The 22,543-nt window shown below is 40.1% G+C and overlaps 3 protein-coding genes across 3 annotated transcripts; 1 reads left to right on the top strand and 2 right to left on the bottom strand.

The window, feature by feature from the left end:
- LOC145704767 (uncharacterized) lies at window positions 1-22,282 on the top strand. Its single transcript, XM_081782236.1, has 15 exons — window positions 1-139; window positions 231-340; window positions 2,968-3,055; window positions 5,754-5,950; window positions 6,640-6,748; window positions 16,464-16,626; window positions 16,767-16,831; window positions 17,029-17,196; window positions 17,237-17,395; window positions 17,665-17,754; window positions 17,942-18,050; window positions 19,199-19,279; window positions 19,356-19,495; window positions 19,548-19,688; window positions 20,022-22,282. Exons 4-15 carry the CDS (start codon window positions 5,838-5,840, stop codon window positions 20,271-20,273), a joined length of 1,590 nt encoding a protein of 529 aa, XP_081638362.1. The 5' UTR covers window positions 1-139; window positions 231-340; window positions 2,968-3,055; window positions 5,754-5,837; the 3' UTR covers window positions 20,274-22,282.
- On the bottom strand, window positions 6,747-13,049 carry LOC145704773 (sulfoquinovosidase-like). Its single transcript, XM_081782241.1, has 22 exons — window positions 12,931-13,049; window positions 12,762-12,880; window positions 12,558-12,715; window positions 12,249-12,370; window positions 11,829-11,909; window positions 11,335-11,372; window positions 10,749-10,860; window positions 10,270-10,524; window positions 9,984-10,114; window positions 9,366-9,439; window positions 9,147-9,217; window positions 9,029-9,105; window positions 8,764-8,808; window positions 8,344-8,501; window positions 8,215-8,293; window positions 8,036-8,170; window positions 7,925-7,996; window positions 7,720-7,851; window positions 7,491-7,537; window positions 7,317-7,387; window positions 7,088-7,212; window positions 6,747-6,868 (listed from the first exon to the last, which is right to left on the bottom strand). The coding sequence occupies exons 1-22, from the start codon at window positions 13,040-13,042 to the stop codon at window positions 6,785-6,787; spliced, it is 2,298 nt and encodes a 765-aa protein (XP_081638367.1). The 5' UTR covers window positions 13,043-13,049; the 3' UTR covers window positions 6,747-6,784.
- LOC145704770 (uncharacterized) lies at window positions 13,123-14,393 on the bottom strand. Its single transcript, XM_081782239.1, has 4 exons — window positions 14,181-14,393; window positions 13,596-13,921; window positions 13,468-13,555; window positions 13,123-13,424 (listed from the first exon to the last, which is right to left on the bottom strand). Exons 1-4 carry the CDS (start codon window positions 14,280-14,282, stop codon window positions 13,230-13,232), a joined length of 711 nt encoding a protein of 236 aa, XP_081638365.1. The 5' UTR covers window positions 14,283-14,393; the 3' UTR covers window positions 13,123-13,229.
- Window positions 22,283-22,543: the final 261 nt, after the last annotated feature.

Genomic DNA, 22,543 nt, shown 5'->3' with positions numbered 1-22,543 from the left:
CTCCCTTAGTGCCTAACCCTGTGTTGATCTGACCTTGACGCACGAAAGAAAAACGAACCGTAGCGTAATTTACGGCTTCAACCCTTCTTTTTTTAAATCAAGAGAACGAAGATCCTTTTATCTTTTTTAAACTTATCAGGTGGAGAAACAAAACAGTAGAGATCCTTAACTCGTCAATCAACTCAGAAGCTCGAGTTTGTAACCATCAGTTTGTAATCAGGCTTTTTTAGGAGAAGAAAAACGAAGAAACCTTTTAAAAAATCTTTAGGCTTTAGAATTTCTTTCTAGAATTTTGTTTTATCGAAGAGATAAGGCTGATTCTAGCGTTTTACTCTAAAAGGTACGTCGATTTTTAGAGCCATATCTGCGCGGTCACGGGTTTAATTTTTGCAAATCGACGGTAATCGGAATTATATGGGGTACACAACGCGAGATTAGAAGGAGTTTCTTAAGGATATCCCTTTCTTATTGAGTTTTTGCAGATTTAATCGCCTTTTATAGATAGATACCCTTAAATTCATAATTTTCTTTCATAAAGAAATTCCGTTAAAAATTTTCTATAGCAATAAATTGCATTTCTTGATGCATGCCCTTAATCAAAAACAACAAATCAGTCATTTCATGGTTGATACCCTTAATAAAACTTATATTTTCTTGAAGATATCCTTAGATAAAGACGTTTTCTTTCTAATGAACCTTCAAAATTTCGAAAAAATTTTAGGGTATACCCTTAATTCGCGTTGAAAGAGCTCAGTCTCAAGAATTTTTTTCGAACAAATTATTGTAGATAAATGTCTTATTTTGAAAAGATTTTTTGAATTATTTTCTTTTAGATGACCCCTCTCTTAATTATCCACAGTTGTTACCCCCTTAGCGCTGGATAAAAATTTGTCTACATAAAAAACAAAACGTTACGTTTTGAATTTGCGGCGGGGGAAATTTACTCGTGTACTTCTGTAACAAAAAAATGTAATAACGAATTACCGCATGTCTTGATTGTCAACTTACAACACATTTTCTCGGACACTCTCCTTAAGATTTTACTAATTGTTTCGAGCGGCGATAATTGGAGTTTTGAGTAATTTGGAGTGTGAAGTATTTTGGAGATAAGTGGGGGCATATACGTAACTCTTTTGAGTTTTGACGCGTAAATAAGGGGGTAACCAAGTGTTTTATCTTAAGGGTAAGACAGTGATTTTCCTGCTCGAAGAAAAACAATTCGGTTGATATTATTAAAGGAGGGATACCCTTAAGAAAAAAGCTGGTAATTCAGTTTTCTTCAGTAAATACGCGGTGTTGTGTTTCTGTAGCACAAATAAGGGGGTAACGAATTGTTTTTTCCTAAGGGCGTCAACACTGATTTTAAAGCTAAGTTCTTAATTGACAATTTCAGCGAGTTAGATACGGATACCCTTAAGAAAAAACAACGAGAAAACAGATTTTGATAGTAAATTGAAAGAAAGATTTTGAGTTTCGGCGATTTTCGATATTTTTGAGCAGCTGCAAATCTGATTGGATGAACAAGAATCTGAAAGCATTTCGGATTTTGTGAATCGTCGGTCATTCGAGCAAAGAATTTGCCCAAAAGGGAGCAATCAGATCCGCCAAGTTAAGCCAGGGAGCTTCTTCTTAGCACTCAAGTACTGCACTAAATCAGATCTATTTCAAACTTGCCTCGGCGAGCTGCTTTCTTTCTGCCGAAATGAAAAAAACTGCCTTTTTGCCGCTATTTCGAAAATTAAGGATATACCCTTCGATATTGAAAAATAACTATTTTTAACTACAAAACTCATCATTTTCGAGTTTCCGAAAAGAAACTACGAAAATTGCTTTGAACTTGATTTTTGAGTCAAAAATGACAGTAACTCTTGGCTTTACTGAATGTCAGTTCTTTCTTAAAGAACATCCTTGTTGAGTCTGAACTGTGAGTCGATACCCTTAGGGAGTTTCTAACCGTTTTTTTTATCAAATTTATCCGTTTTCGCCGATCCTTCCTTATTCAATAATGTCAACAAATTCTTAAAATGAAATTTACATATTCCTCAAATCAACTTAACCCGCTCGCACGCGCTGGGAAAAAATGCGACGGAAAAATTGTTTAGAGCAGGATTCGATAACTTGTCGTATCTACTCACGATACCACGTTATCCCTCGCGCCGAATCATCAATAATCGCTATTTATGGTTAAAATAACGATGAATAATGAAGCACTAGAATTGAAAATTTCGAAGGGATGAGTAGTTGCATGTCGTTGATTTATTTCAAGTCACTTGACCTTATCGCGGTTAGATATTATAACGAGTTGACAGATTCCGAATTCTCAGGCGTGCTCTAAGGGGGTAAGCTTTGATTTTGATTGATTTAAAATTAATTTATTTCTTTCTTTTCGGATGATGGTAGGTCCTTAATTCAAAAGAAAAATCCTAAATATAAGCCATTTTTCGATTCGTTTCTTTATTTGCTCAAGAAATAAGGGAGTAGGCCATGAAAAATGAGTTTTTAACAGGTTCAAAAACTCTCAATAACTTCACGATACCCTTAACTTTTCCAAAAGACAGTCCTGTAATTTTTTCAATAAGCCTATTTTGAAGAAAGTTTATTCAAAAATAAGGGTGTCAATCTTATAAATTGCCTTTTAAATTGGTCCAAAAATTCATCTTCTAAGGACCCGGGCGTATGATTTTTCTCACATGTATTCCGATTACCGCCGAAACGGATGGGATTATCCCAGTTTCTTCCCCGTACTTCTCTCTTTGTAAATCTGCGAAAATTCCCAAATCCTCTTTCTGAAAATCAATTTTCCCCTTTGGCCGACTCTCAGAGCTTAGAGCCAGCAGCGGGGCAGGAACTGAAAATGAAGTCGGTCAGTTGCCATTCCGTCGCCGCGCGGAAATGTGCTAGAATTTTAAAAATGAAGAAAAAAATTGAGGAAGAGAAAGAAAGAGAAACTAACAATTCTTTTTTTAGATTTACCATTTGAAAAATAACTTCTATTCAATAACAACTATTCTTATTACTTACGAAACGACTTCTTTATGCTGATATAATTCATAAGGTAAGAAGAAACAAAGAAAAAAATATTCTTCCTAAGGTGACCCCTTCCATTAATCATAGGTCCTCATTTTAACTTGGTTACCCCCTTATTTTCCAGTTAAAATAAGGACCCCTTTTTGCGCGAACTTTCCTACACACCCTTAATTTTTCCTTCGGTTTTGATTTAGACATTGACTTAAGGGTATCCCCAAGGTTAATTTTTTTCAAATTTCCTTTATTTGACAAGTAGACTTTTATTTTGCTGGGTTGGTAATGAGTACGGCCTACTTTTCGTCAACCATAAAAATGTAAGGACGACAGTAAAATGATTAGCTTGATGGCATGGTGACCACCGCAAATTGCCGCCAGAATCTTCGATAGAGGAGCCACCACCCGTCCTTCTAAACCGAGCCTTATCGAAAACTCAGCGGGAGGTCCTCTTTTTTTTAACTCTTTACGGTCGATCCTTCCATTTTTATCTGGACATAAAATTCGTTAATTGAAAAAAATTCAGCGAGCCCACCTTTAATCAGCTTGTTAATTATGGCTTGCCCCTGCCCAAGTTTGTTAATTGCCGAAGTGAACCCCTTTCTAAATAATTCCGTCTATCAGCAGACTATTTCCATAACATTCACCAAATTTTTGGCGCGTTTGTATAACCCGACAGGATAAATTATTTGCTCACGGGAGATAATTCTCCCGCAGCAGTTCACGTTTTCGCAGCGGAAATTATTCAAAAATTGTCTTTCTTATAATTTTAAAATTAAGGGTGTATGTCAAGAATAAAACAAAATTTTCGGAAAATAATTTCAAGCTTGTGGTGGTCTATTTTGGGCCGATTCTACCGCCGGGACATGGAGCAGCATTTTTGAGGTTCGAAAATGAATGCGCAAAGAGGTTCAATTAATCCAAAAAATGCGACGGACAAAGCGCATGAACGCGCGCACGGGTTGAATTTATTCCCCAGATCGGGGGATAATTCCTACCCGCACGTTGTTTTTTTTCATGCAAAGTTTGGGTAGACGAAAAAGAAGCACTGAATAATTTTTGAAGAAAAAATTAAGGGTTCACCCCCTCTAAAAACAAGTATTTCCATTTAAGGGTCTACCTCCTTATGCGTCAAAAATATTAAGGTATTTCTACTTAAAAATTCATCGAATGAGTCCAACCATGTTTTTGAAACCGCAAAATCGTAGTTTTCGATAGCCGATTTTGTACATTTGAACAAAAAACTGCTGATTGAGCCCAAAAACTTCCGGTCGCTCGTCACAAGCTGCGAGGATTAAGCGCGGTGTAGAACGAGAATGGCTAAATCGCGTCTAAATAAGCTCCTGTCAGTGACAAATCTTGTCAAGCGCTAATTCGCCCTCACTTTTCTCACATGATGAGTTTTTCTACTTTGAGTACCAAAAAGTTCGGTGAACCTGATTTTCATCAATTTTTCGGCTCAAAATCGAGAAGCCGCTTGCGGCTTCGAGTAAAACGAGAATTAAGCCGCGCCCAGCGCGGCTTTTTCTTCCTTTTGCCAGAAGTCGCGAGAGAGCTCTCGATTTTGAGCCAAAAATTGATGAAAATCAGGTTCACGAAATTTTTTGGTACTCAAACAAGAAAGTATCATCATGTTCTTTCTAGTGCTCTCACGTTCTCTTTTTCCAGCCAAGAGTTCAGATAGTGCTATCTTTTTATATAAACTCTGAAAGTTCTAATTATAGCTTGTTTCTTTGGTAGCGCGTATCCACCTGTTTCGCGGTCTCGTTTTATCCCTTTTTTCACCTTCGCCAAAAACAGTAATAAAACGTTTTTTCAGTTAGAGCCATGTTTTACCCATAACACAGCCAGCTTGAGAAGCCTCGCTAAAGATGTTGTGTGTTTCATTTCAGACGGCGTTTCGTAAATCAGCTAAACCGTTAAATAATCCGCTCGGGAATTTATTATTAGGGCGGGGTTGGCCGCTTTCTTTTTTTCGAAGATAAGGGAGGGAACGTTTGTTGCCACTGGGACGCGTGTTTGATTATGAACAATTATGAGGATTTATAGATGAATTAAGGATGTCGTCTTTTTTCCGAAGAAGGATGTCTTAGGGCTTTCTTTTGTTAAGGGTATACCAAGCTTAGTCAAAGATCAAAAACGTTTACTCTTAAGAGTATTTTTTATCAAAGAATTGATGAAAATAAGGGTATCACAAAGGAAATTTCAGATATGATTGACGTTTGAAATCGATTTTCTTAAGGGTATACAAAGAGAAATCGAAAATTTTCTCTGATACAAATTTAGGGGAGAGACCCTTAATTGTTTTTGCTTTTGAAAGATTTATGAGAATAAGGGTATAACAGGATTTATTTTTGTTTTAAATTTTTCCTTCTGAAATGCTCGTCAATAAACGTCTAAGCATTTCTGGTTATAAATTTGTCGCGCGGCATTTCACTGCGCGTAAGAATGCAGTTTAGTAATTCGTCGTAGCAGATAACAACCCGTTCACGTTAAAAAAAGATTCACCCGCCCCAGCCGCGCGCGCTACACCCTTAATTAAGGGATAACCGCCGCGGCACAATAGAAACTCGCACAAGTGTCTCTATATTTCTTGCCTCGAGACACCGTACTATCTAAAGAAAACTGTCCAACTCATAAATTGAAGATTTAAGGCTCTCCCTTCCTTATTCTAATATCCTGTGTACACCCTTAAATTTTTTCAAAAACAAATACTCACTACTCATTTTCAGCTCTGATTGATTGATTCTTTAACAAGAAGCTATTAATCTAAAACCAATCACAACTGTACAAAAACACCGTTAACCCCCTTAACGATGGTGATGATGAAGAAGCTCTACGGGGCCCTGATGCTCAAGGCATCTGCCTACCTTCTCCCAGACGATAACAATGTGATAACCTACTCGGACATGCGAGTTCTCGATCCAAGGTAAGGACCTCAATCGACGTGATAGACCCTTAATTTTCAAATGTAGGACCCGTATTTCATCTATTTTGAATTCTTTGGAATAGTATTTCATAAACTTGTTATCGATCAAAATACGATTTTGAGCCGTTTTATTTCTTCTGTGTTTTGAAACAAGTGGTATTATTTACGCTCTCAACATTCTTTTTTTCCCAACTTTGCTGATCCCTATCGTTATGCAACGATAGTGAGTGAGTAAAAAAGAAAAAGAAACGCGCGTTTTAGAAAGCTAGCGCTGCGGAAGGTATTTGCAACACTGAGTACCTTTGGTGTGTGCATATCGCCCCGTTTTATGCACGTTACACACGAGGGCGGATATACCGCCGTAGCATGAATGGGTTAAGTCTTAACCCGCTACTGTAGAAAGATTTGGAAGGAAGAAAACTTGGAGAAATCTAAGAAATTAAAATGTTTGTCAGACATTTTTGTTCGTTTATTTTTTTGTTATATAATCTTAACCCACGGCCGTCTGCCGTCTATAATCCCTGTCTCCTCAATCTTAACCCGCAAACGTGCACCGCCACCGACGTTATCGCCATATTCGGACGTCAATAACATAACACGATCATTATCATACAAAATTTTCGTCCTCACGTCACTTTATTTCCTTTGCATAACGTGCAACACACCCTGAACCCGGTTTTTAATTCTAGATACGCGAGAAGCGCCGAAGAACTCGTCTGCGTCCATGATCCGCGACCTGCTCCATTTCCACAGCCTCATGGTGGCGGAGGACCGAAAGGAACCGAAAGACTTGATATTGTAAGTTTATTGAATTTTATTCAAAGATTTAAAATTCTAGAGCTCAGTTTTTGACTTGAAATGATTCTCAAATTCGTAGGTCAATTCATCAATAAGATCAGATTTTACTTTCTCATAGCTTTTTCTAGCATTTTTAACCCACAGACACCAAACGGACATTTTTTCACAATTTGTACAAAAACGGCCTCTTTTACCTCAACAGGTTAAATATCAAGATTGCATTCACAATGTTAAATTTCTCCCGAAAAATTTTTTATTCGTGTGATAGGTTATGTCCCTTTTTGTGACATTTTGTACAAAAAAGGCTTTTCTGTCTCAATGGGTTAAAAACGCATTCCTGAATTGAGCTCTTCTTTTGATTTTTCCTTCTGGAAGGTAATCATTGCAATTTGGGAAGATGTTCTTGAAGTCTCTGCATCCTAAGGGTAGATCGTAGAACTCCTGAATCCGTTCAAAATCGTTCTTAATCGAATTCATCTCTTTCTATTTCAGCCCATTCTCTCATTCTATTTCTATATATTTCACGGTACGGTACTTATTAAAGCCAGTGGGATCAATTCACTCTCCTGAAAAGCTGAGCCAAGCCGATAGAAGGCGGCGGGATAGCCGATCGGGGATTCGATTTCGAAGTTGCTCACTTAAAATTGGGGGGATCAGTGATTCCCCGGGATCGCGAATAAAATTTCTTCGATTATGAAATGAGCGAATGGATCACCGTAGGGGAATCGCTTGATCCTTTCCTGGGCCCGTCACTTGCACGTTTGAGTTCCAAACCCAAACCCAGGTTCCCTAAATGGGTTAAGCGATTTTGAATTCCAACAGGTTAAGTTCCTATTAACCCGTTTTGTCGTTCTGACCAAACCTTTGGCAAATTAGTTTCTGATCTCGAAAACACCAGAAATTGATCTCGAAATCAGTCTTGCCAAAAAATTGGATACTCCGCAACAACAGGTTAATTTTCAATCCCTTACCTCTGGAATATAAAGCGTATGTTTCTCCATGCCTCCCCTCAAAACCGGCGCAACTACCATATCATCTCCAAAGTAGTACTGAGTATCAACCGATCTGAGTTCTTCCTTGTCTTCCAGCCAGATCATTGGTCTCTAGAATTAACCCGTTTCAACACTTTTTTTTTCTCTCGGCGCGAGCGAATCCAAAATCCATTTTGAGACTTACCTGGATCGGTTTACCCTGCTCAGCGTTCTCGCCCATTAGAAAGTCGATATACTTCTCTAGCACGTTGTGGACCTTAAAAATAGTTAAAGGGGTCACCATGCTTATGCTTACCTTGACCAATCGGCCGAAGAGTTTCTTGCTGCAAATGTTGCAATAGTACTGGAATCCTTCAAACGGTCGATTTCCCTCGTGCGTTCTCATGATCGGCGTGAAAATCGCTGCCTCAGCGGATCGTAGGAAGAGCTCCTTAAAGCAGGATGAAGAGGGTTGAGGGATTAAGGGTATATCACCTCGGTTCTAATCAGCGGCGGCATACCAGTGTAACCGCCAATATCGAAGTGTGTTATGCCAAATCCGCTTGCTCCCAAGCTTAAGTGGTTTTAATGTACCCGCATTAGCGGATAGAAGAGAGGGGGTACCTTAAGGCGGCTGGAATTGTCGTGAATAAACCATCGCCATAGGAGAAGTCTACGTTTTGATCGCCAGCCCATGCGACAGTTGAACTTGCCCGCATGCCATTCCAGCCCGCTCGGGAGAAGAAAAAGCAATCCCCAAGCGTGCCAGTTTCCACGAGGGCCTTAAGGTTGTACCGTCAATTCCAGTATTCATCATGGACGTGGGAAAGAGTGCGAAATGCATACGGAAAAGCCGCGTTTTCCGGGTGCGATTCCCTTAAGTCCCCGGTCGACTTATTCACAACCGGAAAACGCAATGATGATGTTTCATTAAGGATCTCCCGCCTCTGATCTTTAGGCGAAAAAATGTAGTCGAAAGAGGATAGAGCCTTAACAAAAACTGCGGCGACGAGGGATTGTCATCCGAAACCGAGGGGATCTTACCTGCATATTCAAATTTGCCCACTTTTCGCTATACTTATTGTGCCAGTCTTTGCCTTTTCGTGGACTCAATTGCGAAATTCTTATGGTAGAGATATCCTTAACTTGATTTCTTTGCTGATTTTGCGCTTCGCAAAAACATTAACAACGGTTTCCAAAATCTTTTGTGAAGATAAAATAAGGGTATCACTATGAAAAATTTTCGAGAAATTACAGCTTGAAAATCAGCTCGATTCAAGCCAAATTAAGGGTATCACCGCGTTATTAGTCCATTTCCTGTTGATCCGTCAAAGAACAAAACATCATCAGAATAAGGGAGGTACTCTCCAAAGTCCGCCATCCACCCTTAATTTATTCAAAACCGAGCATTTATTCAAAGCTCTCACCCTTGAATCCAAACTCGATGGTATTTTTGATGATGACTTCGTTTTTAAACCACTCCGCGGCCTCTGGATTGCTTTAACCACGGTTCCAGTAAAATATTCAAAAAAATTCGAAAATCACCAATTCGCGAAAAAGCAAAAACGCAAAGAGATAACAAAGCGCTGCGGCTGGTTTCGCTCTCGCGTACGTGCGAAATCTCAACTCGCTGGAACCGCTAGAACCTGAGGTCGACAGTGACGACCAAAAACGGCTCGAAACCAAACACTTGTTCCAACGTCTGTCCAGTGGTTTTGTTCTAAATGGGGTGAAAGAGACGCGCTCAAGGGTTAAGAGGTTCGAGCAAATATGCCGAAAATTTTGTTCGCGAGGTTGTTTTCGCGGGGCACGTTTGAAGCGAATTCTGAAAGCTTGTTTTTTCGACTCGAATATCGAATTTTTGAATCAAAAACTCAAACTTGAGAAAAACAAGCTTAATTGTCGATCTTTTCTTTTTTTCCGATGGATGGCGCTGTTTAAATTGCTCTGATTGGTCAACTTTGAAAATCCATATTTCTGATTGGCCAGTGCTTATTTTTGAGATTTCTAGTTAAATGATTGTTCGAGTTCGCGTTTTTATGATTTTGCAGTGAGTTCCGACAGATTCTTTGAAGAATTTCGACTCAAAAATCGAAAAATTGTAATTTTCACGAAACTCGCTTACGTGCCCTTATGACAACACTGAAAATCAAAATTCCAATAATAAACGCGCCGCACAGTGTGAACACTTTGTCAAAATTCACCACGTGATTTTTACGCGAATTTTCGAATTTCTGATTTCCAGCTGAGAGTTTTCTTCAAACCTTGACAAAGTAGCCATGTTCTTCGCCGTAAAGGTAGAGATCAGAGGTGGGTGTGTTGAGGAGATGCGGATTGAGGTAATTTAGAAAGTAGACGCCCTTTTCGGCCATTTCCGGGAGGATTGTATCTAATCAGCCGGGCGCGAATGGGTTAAAAATGGTTGGTCAAAAAGTGCTTCTTCCGAGCAATCAATTTTGACTCGCTAATTGCGTATTTTAGACATTTTTCGTCTCAAAAAAATTTCGCGCCATCGAAGCCTTTTTAAATTTCCCGCCCATTTTCCTAAGCTCGGATATTGTGTCTTATTCCACTGCCAGTTCCAAAACACTCGGTCTCCAAAGTCCGTGAAAATCTGCCCAGACCAGTCCTGGATCCAAACGCCATGAATGTCGATGTCGCCGATTTTTTGGCTGTCTTCGATGATTTCTAGAACCCGGTCGGTTCCGCCTTGAAGTCCGACGATAGAGCCAGTGGTGACCCAGGAAGGAAGCTTGTTTTGCTTGCCGTATGAAAGGGCGAGTTTTGAAACTGTGTCCGCGTAGTCTTAAGGGTATCACTGAGTTAATGGAGTCTACCGAATTGAATCGTTTATCTTCTACTTTCCCAATACAAGACCAGTCTTGTTGCAGCAAAAAGGGATAGAGAAACGGATAGGCTAGATAGGAAAAGCGGATTTGAAATCGGACACGAAAAGCGGCTCAGCAGACATTGGCTGAGTTGGAATTGGGGTTTCCTTCGTTTCCAGAACCGAGCACTACCGCACTTACCCTGTCCAAAGTCCATTTCGAATTTCAGCAGCTCCTGTTTTGGATTCGAAACATGGAATTCAAACTCGTGAAATTCTTCTTGCGTCAAATCGAAGACCGAGTACTCGTCATGCTTTTTACCGGGCTTTTCTATCGCTTTTCGAGTCACGTGGTGGAAAAAATATTCATGCCATTCGACACTGATAAGGATGAAAAAGGAAGGGGAGAGCGTTATCAAAACGTACATGCGTGTTGGAGATGAATAAATTTAAGAAATAACGTGCCTAGGCAATTTTGAAAAATTTCTACGGTAGATGGCGCTTTTTTCCAATTTCTCGCCCTCTGATTGGTCAAAATTTCTGGCTCTCTTTTTGATGAATTAAGGACCTCCTAATCATTATTTTTGATAAAAAAATTTATGAAAATATTGAAGTGGGTTCCCTTAAGATCAAAAAAGAAATAACAGTAAAATCTTAAATTAAGCTAGTTTGAAATTTGCCTGGAAATTTACTGACGTGTGTACTTTTGTCAAAATTTAGAATTTCAAATTTTCTCGTTTGGTGGAATGTACCGTGGCGGTAGCAGAATGCCAAAGCCCGTGCGGTGCCCAGAAGTTGATGTAAAAATTCCTGCTCGCTCCGCCTGTACTCACCGCTCAGCAACACTTCTCTCCGTCTTTTTGGAGCAACACACACGTTACACAAAATTTCCAAAAATTCATTTCGAAAAAATTTGTAACGCGCGGCGCAGCGGAAAATTATTATTTTTTTTCTTTTCAAGTTTGTAGAACAACTTGGTTGTGAATTTAATTCAAGTCCAGGATAAATTCAAGCTTCTTTCTCAAACTTGAAAAATTATTCTTTAACCCGCTGGCGCAAGATGACCAATTATTTGGAAAAAGCATCATTTTCCGTCTTTACCAAATAATTGGTCATTTTCGCGCAGCGGGTTCATTGTCAAATCCTGTCTTTGATCAGATAAAAAGCGCGATCGCGTAATTTTTCTGGAAGAAATGACTTTGAACCGGCTCCGGAATGATTGTGCGATTGACACAACACCGTAAACCGGAGGGAGGAGGAGGTGAGCTGAGGCGGCTTCCTGAAATTACGCACGTTGGCTGCGGCCAGTACGTATGGTGATACTCGCCACCTGTTCGGCAACATCGTTCGCTCACGAAGCTCACTAGAAAAAGAACATTATTGAGCGACGGGTTGAAATTCTAGATATTTTGGCAGGTCAGCGAAATACGAAAACTTCGACAAACTTATTTTCTTTAAAAATCGGCTAGAAAATCTTAACCCTCGAGCGGCATATGGCCATTTTTGTCACTTTAAGGCACCGATTTGACCATCGTGCTTTGAGGAGTTAAAATTTAGCCGCCTTTTATTTTGGTTTTTTCGCTGATCAAGCCACAAAATCTCGGAAATTTTAAACTCGGTAAACACAGAAGGTGCAATGCACCATTGTATCTAAAGGCAAACGTGGAGTTAAGTTGATTTCCCTCGGCAATTTGAAACAAACCTAATTCGGACGCGTTACGGCCGACGCCTTGCTCGCGGGTCAACATTTGGAAGCTCTTGCCGCGCAGGTTAAAGTAGGAAAATTGTTCCCCACCGCCGTAAACACCTTCTTCCGCGCTGCCTTGATTGGGTTAAATTTGATCTTTGGCACATTTTGTGCTCATCCTTCCGTTTTAACCATTTGAAACTAATATGGCACTTCTTGTGACAGATTTTTAACCGGTTAAAGCAAAGTCGACACATTTTGTGTCTTTCTCTTCTGTTAACCCTCCAGAACTATTTGCATTGTCCGTCTTTTTAACCCTTTCCTGCCGCAAAGCGAAGCCAAAATCTATCCATTCCATTCTCGACCGCTAATTGAACCAGTTGTGCGCTCGTGTCGAGGCAATTTAGCGATAAATGAATATTTTCGCCAAAGTTAATTTGAAGAGAGTTCCGTTTGTACTCGGTGCTCGTGATCACATGTGACTACATTATGTCTATTATTTTGTGAAAGGGGAGGCCCTTAACGAACCTCTTTCTGGCGAGTGAAGTCGCTTTCCCAAAATTGCCCTCGAAGGTCTTTTATTTCTAAATTGCCAGAACCGGTCGAGAGGATGGCACCCACCGCCTCATCGAACAGGAGTGTAGGTCCTTAAGTGGCATACTCACCTGTTTTTCAGGATAAAAATTGACGCCCTTACCGCTTTTCCCTGCATTCCGCCTATAAACCTTGTAACTTCCACTGGTTCCTTCTGCATAAAACGGGCAATCTTGGCCCAAAACTAGACCTAAAATCAAGCCCAAGAGCTTCATTTTTTCTCTTTTTAAGTCTGCCCGAAAATTTGCAATGACGATATTTGGCTAAATAATTTATTATTTGTAATGCAGTGAAAGTATATTTGAACGCATCAAATTTCGTCGGCTAGCGATTCAGTTTTGAAATTGGCAGTTTTTCTGTGACCTTTTGAACTTTGCAGCCATTTTTAACCCGATTCCTGGGTCATTTTGTTCCTCCAGGGTCTTTTTCTGGATCTTCGGCCGGCCTGGGACTCGTTTCAGAGCTCTGGACCGGACCGGGTCGGCCGACCAGACCGAGACAAAGGGTCGAAGAAGAGCTGGGAGTGGAAGATTTGACCTTGACGGCCTCTTGATTTGCGGGCGAATCGCTAATCTCCGGTATGGTCGGGTTAATATTCTAAAAAGAAACTATTGATCCCAACGGGTTAAAAATTCTTAACCTGTCCACTTCGATAATTCGGCAGCGAGGCAAATCTTTTGAAACGTTTTTGAGCGGCCTGAATCTCCGTGATTCTCCTCGTCAAAGTTCTAAAAAAGGGTCCAAAAGGGAGAAGAAAAAAGAAGCCACCTCATTCTGGTCGGAGAAATGGGCGACGGAGATCTTGGATTGGCCAAATCAGCGGACTCGTATCCGCTACTCCTCGTGCTATAATTCGGACTGGAGCCGGTGACGGGCGCGGATGTGTTACGCCTCATGATCTGACTCTCGCCGGGCGGCTTCTCGGGAACTAGAATCTGGTAGTCGCGCGAGCGGAAGGATAAACGAGGCTTGATGTCTGTTCGTTTCGCAGCGAGCAGTGAGCTTGTCGATGTCTTCTCCAGTTGGCCGGAAAATCCTGCCGGAGTGGATGGAGTTGTGTTCAACCCAGTTGTTGAAAAGCTGATTGAAGCGCGCTAGAATCAAAATTATTTGTCTACCAGACAGGATACCATAAGCATATTCATGTTTATCACAATTTGAAAAAGCCGCGAGCGGCTTTTCTAGTGAATATTTTGATAAAACTTCTTGGTCGGCAGATTTTGATTTATTTTGCCTAAATATGCGTCAGCAATAAATATTTGCTGCTGTTATATTTGCTAAGTTTACGGTTCAAATTCTAGGGTCAGTTTTAAAAAGAGAATTAGAAGCGATTGTTATCGTTAGTTTCGTTACCTTTCCATTTTGCTGCGCGACGACGTAGCCGAACTCGGGAAGACTACGCATGTGGTTTTCTAATGGCGTCTGGTTATCGCCCAATAAGGGGCCATTTTCCATATCGGCAGGATGCCAACTAGACTGATAAGAAGAGTGATTGGCGCGGCTCTTATTGCTCGGTGCTCCCGCTGAGGCGTGATTGTATTTCTTCCTTTGGAGCGTTCCATCGGACCTGTGTTAGAGGGTTAATTTCCGAGAAGAAATTTTTAACCCATTTTTAGAAAGAGGCCCTTTTTGTGCCAAAATACACAAATTCACCCCTTTTTGCAGTTGGAAGTTAACCCTTTCCTGTGAATAACCAATTCAATGGTAGAACTTCTCATGTCAATCTCAGTAAAAACACTGTCCTTCCTCCTATCTCTTCCGATTTCCATATTGCCGCTAGGAGTCAGCAAGCTCTTGGAAGCACACATGACTGGCGACTGTAGATTAAATTCGATTAAGGGATTATTGAAAAAACGGGACAGTTACCTGGCATTGCTGACACTTTGTCGATTCTTGACTTCGGCTCAGTCTGAAACACAAAATCGATAACGCTGCCTTTTTTAAATTATTACTGGTTTATTTCGACCTTTGAAAAAAAAAGAAGAAGAACCGGAAGTCGTAAAAAAATCGGTTCCTTCAGTCATGCTTATTCGAATTTCAATATTTGCTATCCACGTGAAGTGGCCATTTAACTTTCTTTGTCACTGAGGCGCTGCCTGGGGAGCTTTGTGGCTAAGGGGCGGGCACTTGATTTGATGGCTTTTTCATATGACTTCAAATAGGTTATAAAATGGGCAAATAGCCACTCAAATTATACTGTCTTCTACCTACAGGTTCGAGGGAGGTTTGAAGGTCGAAATAAAGGTCAGAACTTAAGGGTATCTTCATTTAAATAAGGGTATTTCGACCGGATTTTAATGACCTTTTATGATGAAAATCGGCTTTAAAATGACTATCACTGGCCAAAAAAGAGATAAAAAAGGATAAAGAAATAAAAAGCTAAATTTAAGGGTATCCTCACCTATTTTTGCCATTTTCTTCTTTTGTCGATTTCTTCTTTCTGCCCCTTTCTGAATGAAAAAGTGGTAATATTCTGAATTTCTTTCTGATCTTCATCATTTTTGTTGTTTTTCTCGTTAAAAATGTATAGTCTTTGCTATTTTTCTTCCTTTGCCAGACTCTGAGTGTGAAAAAGAAAGATCTATGATGAGGAGGCTCACTACTACTCTTAGGGATGAGAAGCGCGCACGCGCCTCGGGGGAAATCAAACGCAGTTGGCCGAGGCCTGTCGTACTTCATTAAATTTGAAGCGCATTCTATGCGCCGATGATCGATTCGGATACTTGAGTTTAATTAATTAGAACAGAAGTAAAATCGACTCAGAAGCCGATTTGTCTTCTCCGCATATCATTTCTATATGTATTCATACTAAATTAAGATCTGTGATCAAATAGAAGATACATCTCAAAATACTATTTTCAGGTTTTTTTTGATAAGTTTTTACAAAAAATTATTCAAAAAAGTCATTATTTTTTCGCCTAGAATTTTAAATAAGGGTGTCACTTTGCTAATTATGTCGAAATTACGTGAAAAACCAGGCCTAAAGGTAGGATATCCCCTTATTTTGGCCACCCACGAAACTCTTTTTTACCATTTTTTCTCGTAAAATGCCAGTGACAGTAAATCCCCAGTAGTATCAAACTCGACCCCAGAATCGCCCCACACAGTAATCCAATCAGTAACAATTCCGTATTCATCTTCTTTATTTTCTCTCCTAATCTTCACTCATTCTCGATTTTCGATGTTCTTTGTTCAAATTCGTCGTTTTTTCAAGATCACTTTTTCATATTTGCGAAAGCAAAATAAGGAGCCGGAGTACAATGGCGCGCGTATTTGTAATGGCCTGTTGCCGTCTGTGTATGTGTATTTTTTTCTCAATGTTTGGCTAATAGTAATTAGGAAAAAATTGTCTTGCCCAGCGGCGTGTGCGTTTTTTTATGGAATGAAGGAAAAGACAGTGGAGGCCACCATTGGAAGGGCCTAAAATAAATGAGCCTCATGACGCCAAATTAACGGTAGAGCGCTCTAATTAAAAATGAAATCCGTTTGTCCTGTAAAGCTTTTTGCGACTTCCCGAAGGATTAATCAAAATCGAGGTCCAGATTGGCCATTTTGCTTCAAATGGCAATTGAGCGAATCATTTCAAGTCTCAAAACACCCCCTTTTTCGGCCATTTTCCTCATTTCTTCCTTTCAGAATCCAACAATCGGTCCCCGCGCAATCGGCTGCTGCCCTGCTGGCGACCCAACTGGCAAGCCCTACTTCCCCGGCCAGGGCTGCTGCTGCGGCGAGCTCTACGACGAGTCAACCAGCTTCTGCTGCGAGCTCAGCTGCAAAGTATTCGAGTCAACTCTCAAAGGTACGAATTTTTTTTTCTAAAACGGAACGAACCCACGTTTTGGACGGCAAGTTTGTTTACGAAGTTGGAATATGCGGCTCGTTTAATATGCACGCGCGTATATTCTGCTCTTGCTTTTGGTATTCACGTGACCTTTTTAGGATGGACCCAGTGCAACGCTGTCGAGGTTGACTACACCGATCATACTGAATCGTACTCTGATTATGTAAGTAAACATAGAGTTCTGGAAGTTTGTCAATAAGGTCAACTCACCTAGACCCCTAACCTAAAGACAATTCTAAGTTCTAGAGCTCAGTTTTTAAAAAATTGTCCAAAAGTCCAGATCGACAGTCAACAATAGTCTTTTATGGTTTTCATTTTTTGAAACTTTTTTGAACATGCTTATTTACTCGCTATCTTCAGGACTTCACCACCGAGCCTTGGCAACCAACTACCGTCCAGACAACCATGGATCCCAATACCAATAGTTGCCGACGCAAAATGTGGCTCCCGCACCAGATGGAAGCCGCTTGCACCGATTTCTCCAACCACGGCTCCCAGTGCACCTTCCAGTGTCCATCACCTTACAAGGTAAGACACAATCAATTTTCGCTCCTGACTGTCTTTTTAGATTAAAATCCCGGACAACCCGAACTACAGATGCGAAAATGGTGACTGGGTTGGGGATGCACCAGAATGCTGCATGCGAGACGGATGCCCAGCTAATATGAAGATGGACTTTATCTTTGTCATCGATTCTTCTTCATCGATCAAGGACAAGAACTTCAACGTAAGTCCCTACCCTTATTCTCGCTTAGCTGATGCCTTGCTTCATGAAGCCATTTGAGAAAAAATAAACAATATCTGGATGAAACTTGAAATTCTACGGCTTTTTGTCTATCAGACAATCCAATTGTCTGTCCGACAGAAATCCTCATTTTTGACTTTTTGACGTCTGTTTACCTTATTTCTTACTATTAAACCTTCCTGAGCGAGAAAAAGATATCCTTATCTTCTCCCAAATTAAGGGTGTGCCTTTCACTAATCCCCACTTTTCAGTACGTGCGAGAATACATCATCGGACTCATCAAGTCGCTCCCTATCGGCGAAAACAAGACCCGCGTCGGTGTGATTACTTTCAACGAATATGTAAGTAAACTTCTCTCCTTACACATTTAAAACTTTTCCCGCCCCATCAGATTCATCGAAAAAGCACCGACCAAAACACGCATGTTATCTTTTTGACTCAACGTGTTTTACAAATTTTCTCCATAACACTCGCTCAAAATTTTCTCTTCAGCAAATTTGTTCTTGACACCCTTGACGCGTTTTCTAGCCAATTTTCCGAATCAAACCCAACGACTACTACTCCAAAGCCGATCTTCTCGAAGCCGTCGCCAATATCCCATACGAAGGAAAAGGAACCAAGACTGCTAGGGCCCTCGGTAAGCATAGCTTGAAAGAGATGAAATGGTGTAGAACGGAAGTGGTAACAATTACGATTAGTGGGTACTTTTTTCAGAATTTATGAAGGGGCGATAAATTTATGGCCGCATGTCTGTCCATTTTTATGATGGAGGTAGCATAAAAATTTAAAGCTCTTTGGACACTAAGTTCATTTTTGATGATGATGATTCTCATTGATGATGCTTGTTTTTGACCCGAAAAAGGGGATTTTTTGGTCAGTACTGAAAAAGTCACGAATGTCACGAATGTCACGATTTTGCTGAAAATGTCACAAAAAAAAATTTTTTTTGACATTCGTGACATTTGTGACGTTCGTGACATTTTCAGCACTGTCGGATTTTTTTTTCGATAAAAAAGGATTGGGAAACCAAAAACCACGTTTTTTCGTAAGGTAAAGCTAAGATTATGAAAGTCATATTTTGTGTCAACGAATCGATAATTACTTCGAGCTACATTTCTGGTAATTACATTGGTTGGTGTAATAAACGTTGTGTTTTGGCTAATTACAAGCGCGGGATTATTTGATTCATAATATCTCACTCATTCCACCACGTGAGCTGACCCGGCTCGGTGTAACTGGCGCGTAACTTGTTTGTCGCGTAATTACGAGCTGGCATGGGATAAGTAACAAGGGATTGAGATTTTGTGGCGGGGATTAAAAATGGAACGGGTAGGAACGAGGCGTAGAAAAATCAGCAAATATCAGCGAACTCAAGGGTCTCAAGCCCGCTAATCGTAATTTGCCCCAGCTGGCCATCGTAATCGTAAAAAAGGATGATTTTTCTTGAACAAAAATTTTTTGCAAAAGTCTCATTTTTTGGTAAAAAAGCTTCTTTTTCAAGTCTTTTGATGATTCATTGAATAATTATCTTTTTGTACACTAAGTTCATCGTCAAAAAAATCCATTAAAACATCATCATCATCCAAAACCACTCGCCCTTTCGTTTTGATCTTCTCATTGCAAATCAGCGCGCAATTTATTGTGACGTCGAGGAATACGTAGATAGTTGGGTAACCGCAGACTCGTAATTAAAAATGCCAATCTTTGCGCGTCTCTGCTCTAATTATTGCTAATCGTAAAATCCGGCAGCGCAGCAGAGCGATATATAACTAACTTGCTTTTCAGATTTCACCGTCGAGAACGCTTTCCTTGAGTCTGTTGGAGATCGGCCTGATGTTCCCAATACTGTCCTTGTCCTCACTGATGGTAAGTAGTACAGAGAGAAAGAAAAAGAAGAAGCTACCAATAGAGAAAAGCAGCGAACTAACCATTCCTTCCTTAGGCCGAGCGAACGATAACGATCAACTCCCAGAATCGGCCGCCCGACTCCACAACCACCAACAGACGGAAGCCGTCATCGTCGTTGGCGTAGGCAAGCGAATCGTCAAGGAAGAACTCAACATCATCGCTAACGGCAAAACGGTGAGAGACTTCGCACATTTTCGAGCAGCTCGTAAATCACACCTTTTTATAGAACCAAGTGTTCGAAGTCAGCGATTTCCGATCTTTGACTGGCAGCTACACCGAGGGATCCAGCGTTTGCATCAACCAAGCTATCGACGACGAGCGAGCGCAGGAGGGACGACAGCGACGATCGACTTCTGTCGAGGACCAGGTACATATCAATAGTTTAATCAAATATCAATCTCGAAAAAACACAGGTTTTTGAGCTTTCTGATTCGCTGAATAGAATAAATCTCTTAGCCAAAGACGTTCTTTTGAAATTCTGACCAATCAGATTTGACGATTTTATTTTTGGCCAATCAAGAAACAGAAAAACATAAAATTTATGAATCATGTGATCTGATTGGCTTGTCAACGTCTTTTCGTTATAGGACGAATCAAATTTGATGATTTGTCGTTTGAGCCAATCAAAAAGCAGGAAATCAAGAATATTTGCTCGTTCGTGTTCTGACTGCCTATGACCATTTTTTATGTGAAACTTTAGCTGAACGCCATCGAAGAAAAACTCTCCGTCCTCGACGAGCAATACAACAACGACGAAATCAGCATTGCTCAATACGCCTCTCAGAGCCGATCACTTCAGGAACGGGATAGAAAAAGACTCCACTCATCACAAAATCTACTCATCCGCCCCTTCTTCTTTCCTTATCGCTTTTACGGTACTCAACCGCGCGGTAAAAAAGCGAGAGAGCTCAATCCAATTGAATTCGGGCTCCTTAATTCGCGAGCGTGGTAATTTTGAGGTCGTGTTCGTTATAAAATCACCGTCTAACGGTTTGTTTTCTGGAGCTGAATCGCCAATTTTCAATTTCGGAACATCGGTTAAAACAACTTTCCTTAAAATTGCTTTTCCTAAGGAAAAAAATGGAAGTTGAAATTTTAAAAGTTCATTTTAATGATGATTTTCGACAAGTTCACGAAAAAAAAATGAGGATCAAAAATGAAATAGAAAATGCTTAGAGAGGCAAATTTACCTGAAGCGTGACTTATGCGGGGGGTTAAGATCTAATTCGGTATTCCTTGACGGGGTTAAGAACCTTTACTTAGTTGCCTTCACGTTTGATGCATTTCGGCGACAGTTTGCGCATACGCTCCTTAACCCCGGGCTTAGAACTTTTCGATGGATTCTAGAGCTTCTTTTGATTGCTCATTTTTCAATCAAAGTAGCTTTTAATTTCGATAAAATGATAACTTTTGGACTCTAAAGTGGGGACACCTCAATATCTCACCAAAATTTAAGGGTGTGGGGTGGGATACACGGCCCCTTTTTCATCCAGAGAGTCACTGTTTCTATCCCTTTGAAGATTCAAAAGCAACAACTCTTGGCTCAAGTCAAGGAGATCCACATCGACAATAAGAACAGCAAGGTCAACTGCAACAGTTCCTCCGACTCGATGCGTTTCACCGTCCAAACCCTCTGCCCACCGCGGTGCATCGACGGGCCAGCTGGATCCAAGTACTACTCGCTCTGGGAAGCCGACAACGCCCTCAACCCATACTAAGTTATTCACTAAGTCCCTACCCTTAGTACCCCCGCCTCTACTCTTTTCTATTCTTATTATTTGGAAGGTTGAAAAACCATTTCCAACTTTAGGCGGCTAAATCTTTTTTATTAACAAAAAATTATTGCGTTTTCAATTCTTTTTTATAATATTATCTATGCCAGGTAACGTCACGGTACCCCCTTAAGTTCAAAGTCTTTTTTTCAAACTCGCCCATAACAGAACCCAAACCTTAATCTCTTATTCAAGACCCTTTCTTTCAATCGCAATAGGCTGGAAACACCCTTAATCAACCCAAACATTCATGTTGCTAAGATACAGGCGAGTACTGTAAATATCTTAATATCGAGAAGATACCCTTAAAAAGGCTCCTTATTCTGCTTTTATATCCTTTTTAAAAACGATTCACCAAATTTGCCACCATTTTGTACAATTCAACTTTTTGTAAAACACATACCCATATCTTCTTTCTCTGCTCTCGCGAATGGAAGTTGATACCCTTAAGTTTTCTCGAGCCAGAATCAAAAAAATAACGAAGAAAAAGCGAAAAATAACGAATTTCTGTCATTTCCTAGGGCAAAAAGCGCGGTATTTTCGAACGACAGAATTTCGCTCCAAAAAGTCTTTAAGCAGGGTACACCCTTAAGATTTTTTAAGGAGTTTGAAATTTTAAGGCTTCTCAAAATTGACTCCTAAATTTTAATTTTTCAAACCTGCCAAATTGATCTTTCTCGAGTCATTATTTTCCAAGCCGCAAAAATTGAAAAAATAAAGGGCGTCACAAAACTTAAAGGACACTTCCAGATACTATTTAAACCATGTTTTTTACTCTAAAAAAGCAGCTGCTTGACAGTTTTGCTCATAAAAGTTTGCCTCGCAAAATTTTTTAAAAAACGCCAATTCTTTTTCTTCTTTCAAGAGCTACTCCCTTAAATTAAGGGTCTAGCGTCTTAAATTGGCAAGTTTGTAAATATTAATCTAAAAGTCGACGGCCAAGATTTTGATGAAATAATGAAATTTTAAAAATTTTTCGAAAAATTTTTCGAAGTTTTTTGTTTCCAGGTGCGATAAACACCCTTAATTCTTTCATATCATCTTTCTGCCCGTTTTCTTGGCACTGCGTGTAAACCCTTATCGTTCAGTTAAAATCTTACATGTCTATTTATACCGAAATAGGGGTTTCCCTTATTTTCATTGTGCCACTTTTGTATAAAGCTTTCGCATAAATAAAATACGAAAATCAGATCTTTCCTTGTGTGTTCTAAAAAATGATCAGCAGATACAGATACAGATAGTTGCATAAAGAGACTCAGAGCATGAGATAATTGAGCGATAAAAATGCAGGTATCCATAACTTACCTAGCTAAAAAGGTAAGAATAGAAGATACTGAAAAATTCAAATTGATTCGCGGGGCGTTTTGAATTCATGGAGATAAGAAAAAGTGAGTTTTGATTGGCTTGAGAAAATAATATGAGTTTCATCGACCAATAGGAAGAGCTTTCT

The sequence above is a fragment of the Oikopleura dioica genome, chromosome PAR (genome assembly GCF_907165135.1).
Source record: "Oikopleura dioica chromosome PAR, OKI2018_I68_1.0, whole genome shotgun sequence".
Taxonomy (NCBI): Eukaryota; Metazoa; Chordata; class Appendicularia; order Copelata; family Oikopleuridae; genus Oikopleura; species Oikopleura dioica.
Note: the sequence above shows the minus strand (reverse complement) of the source record. Positions and strands in the feature narration are given on the sequence as shown.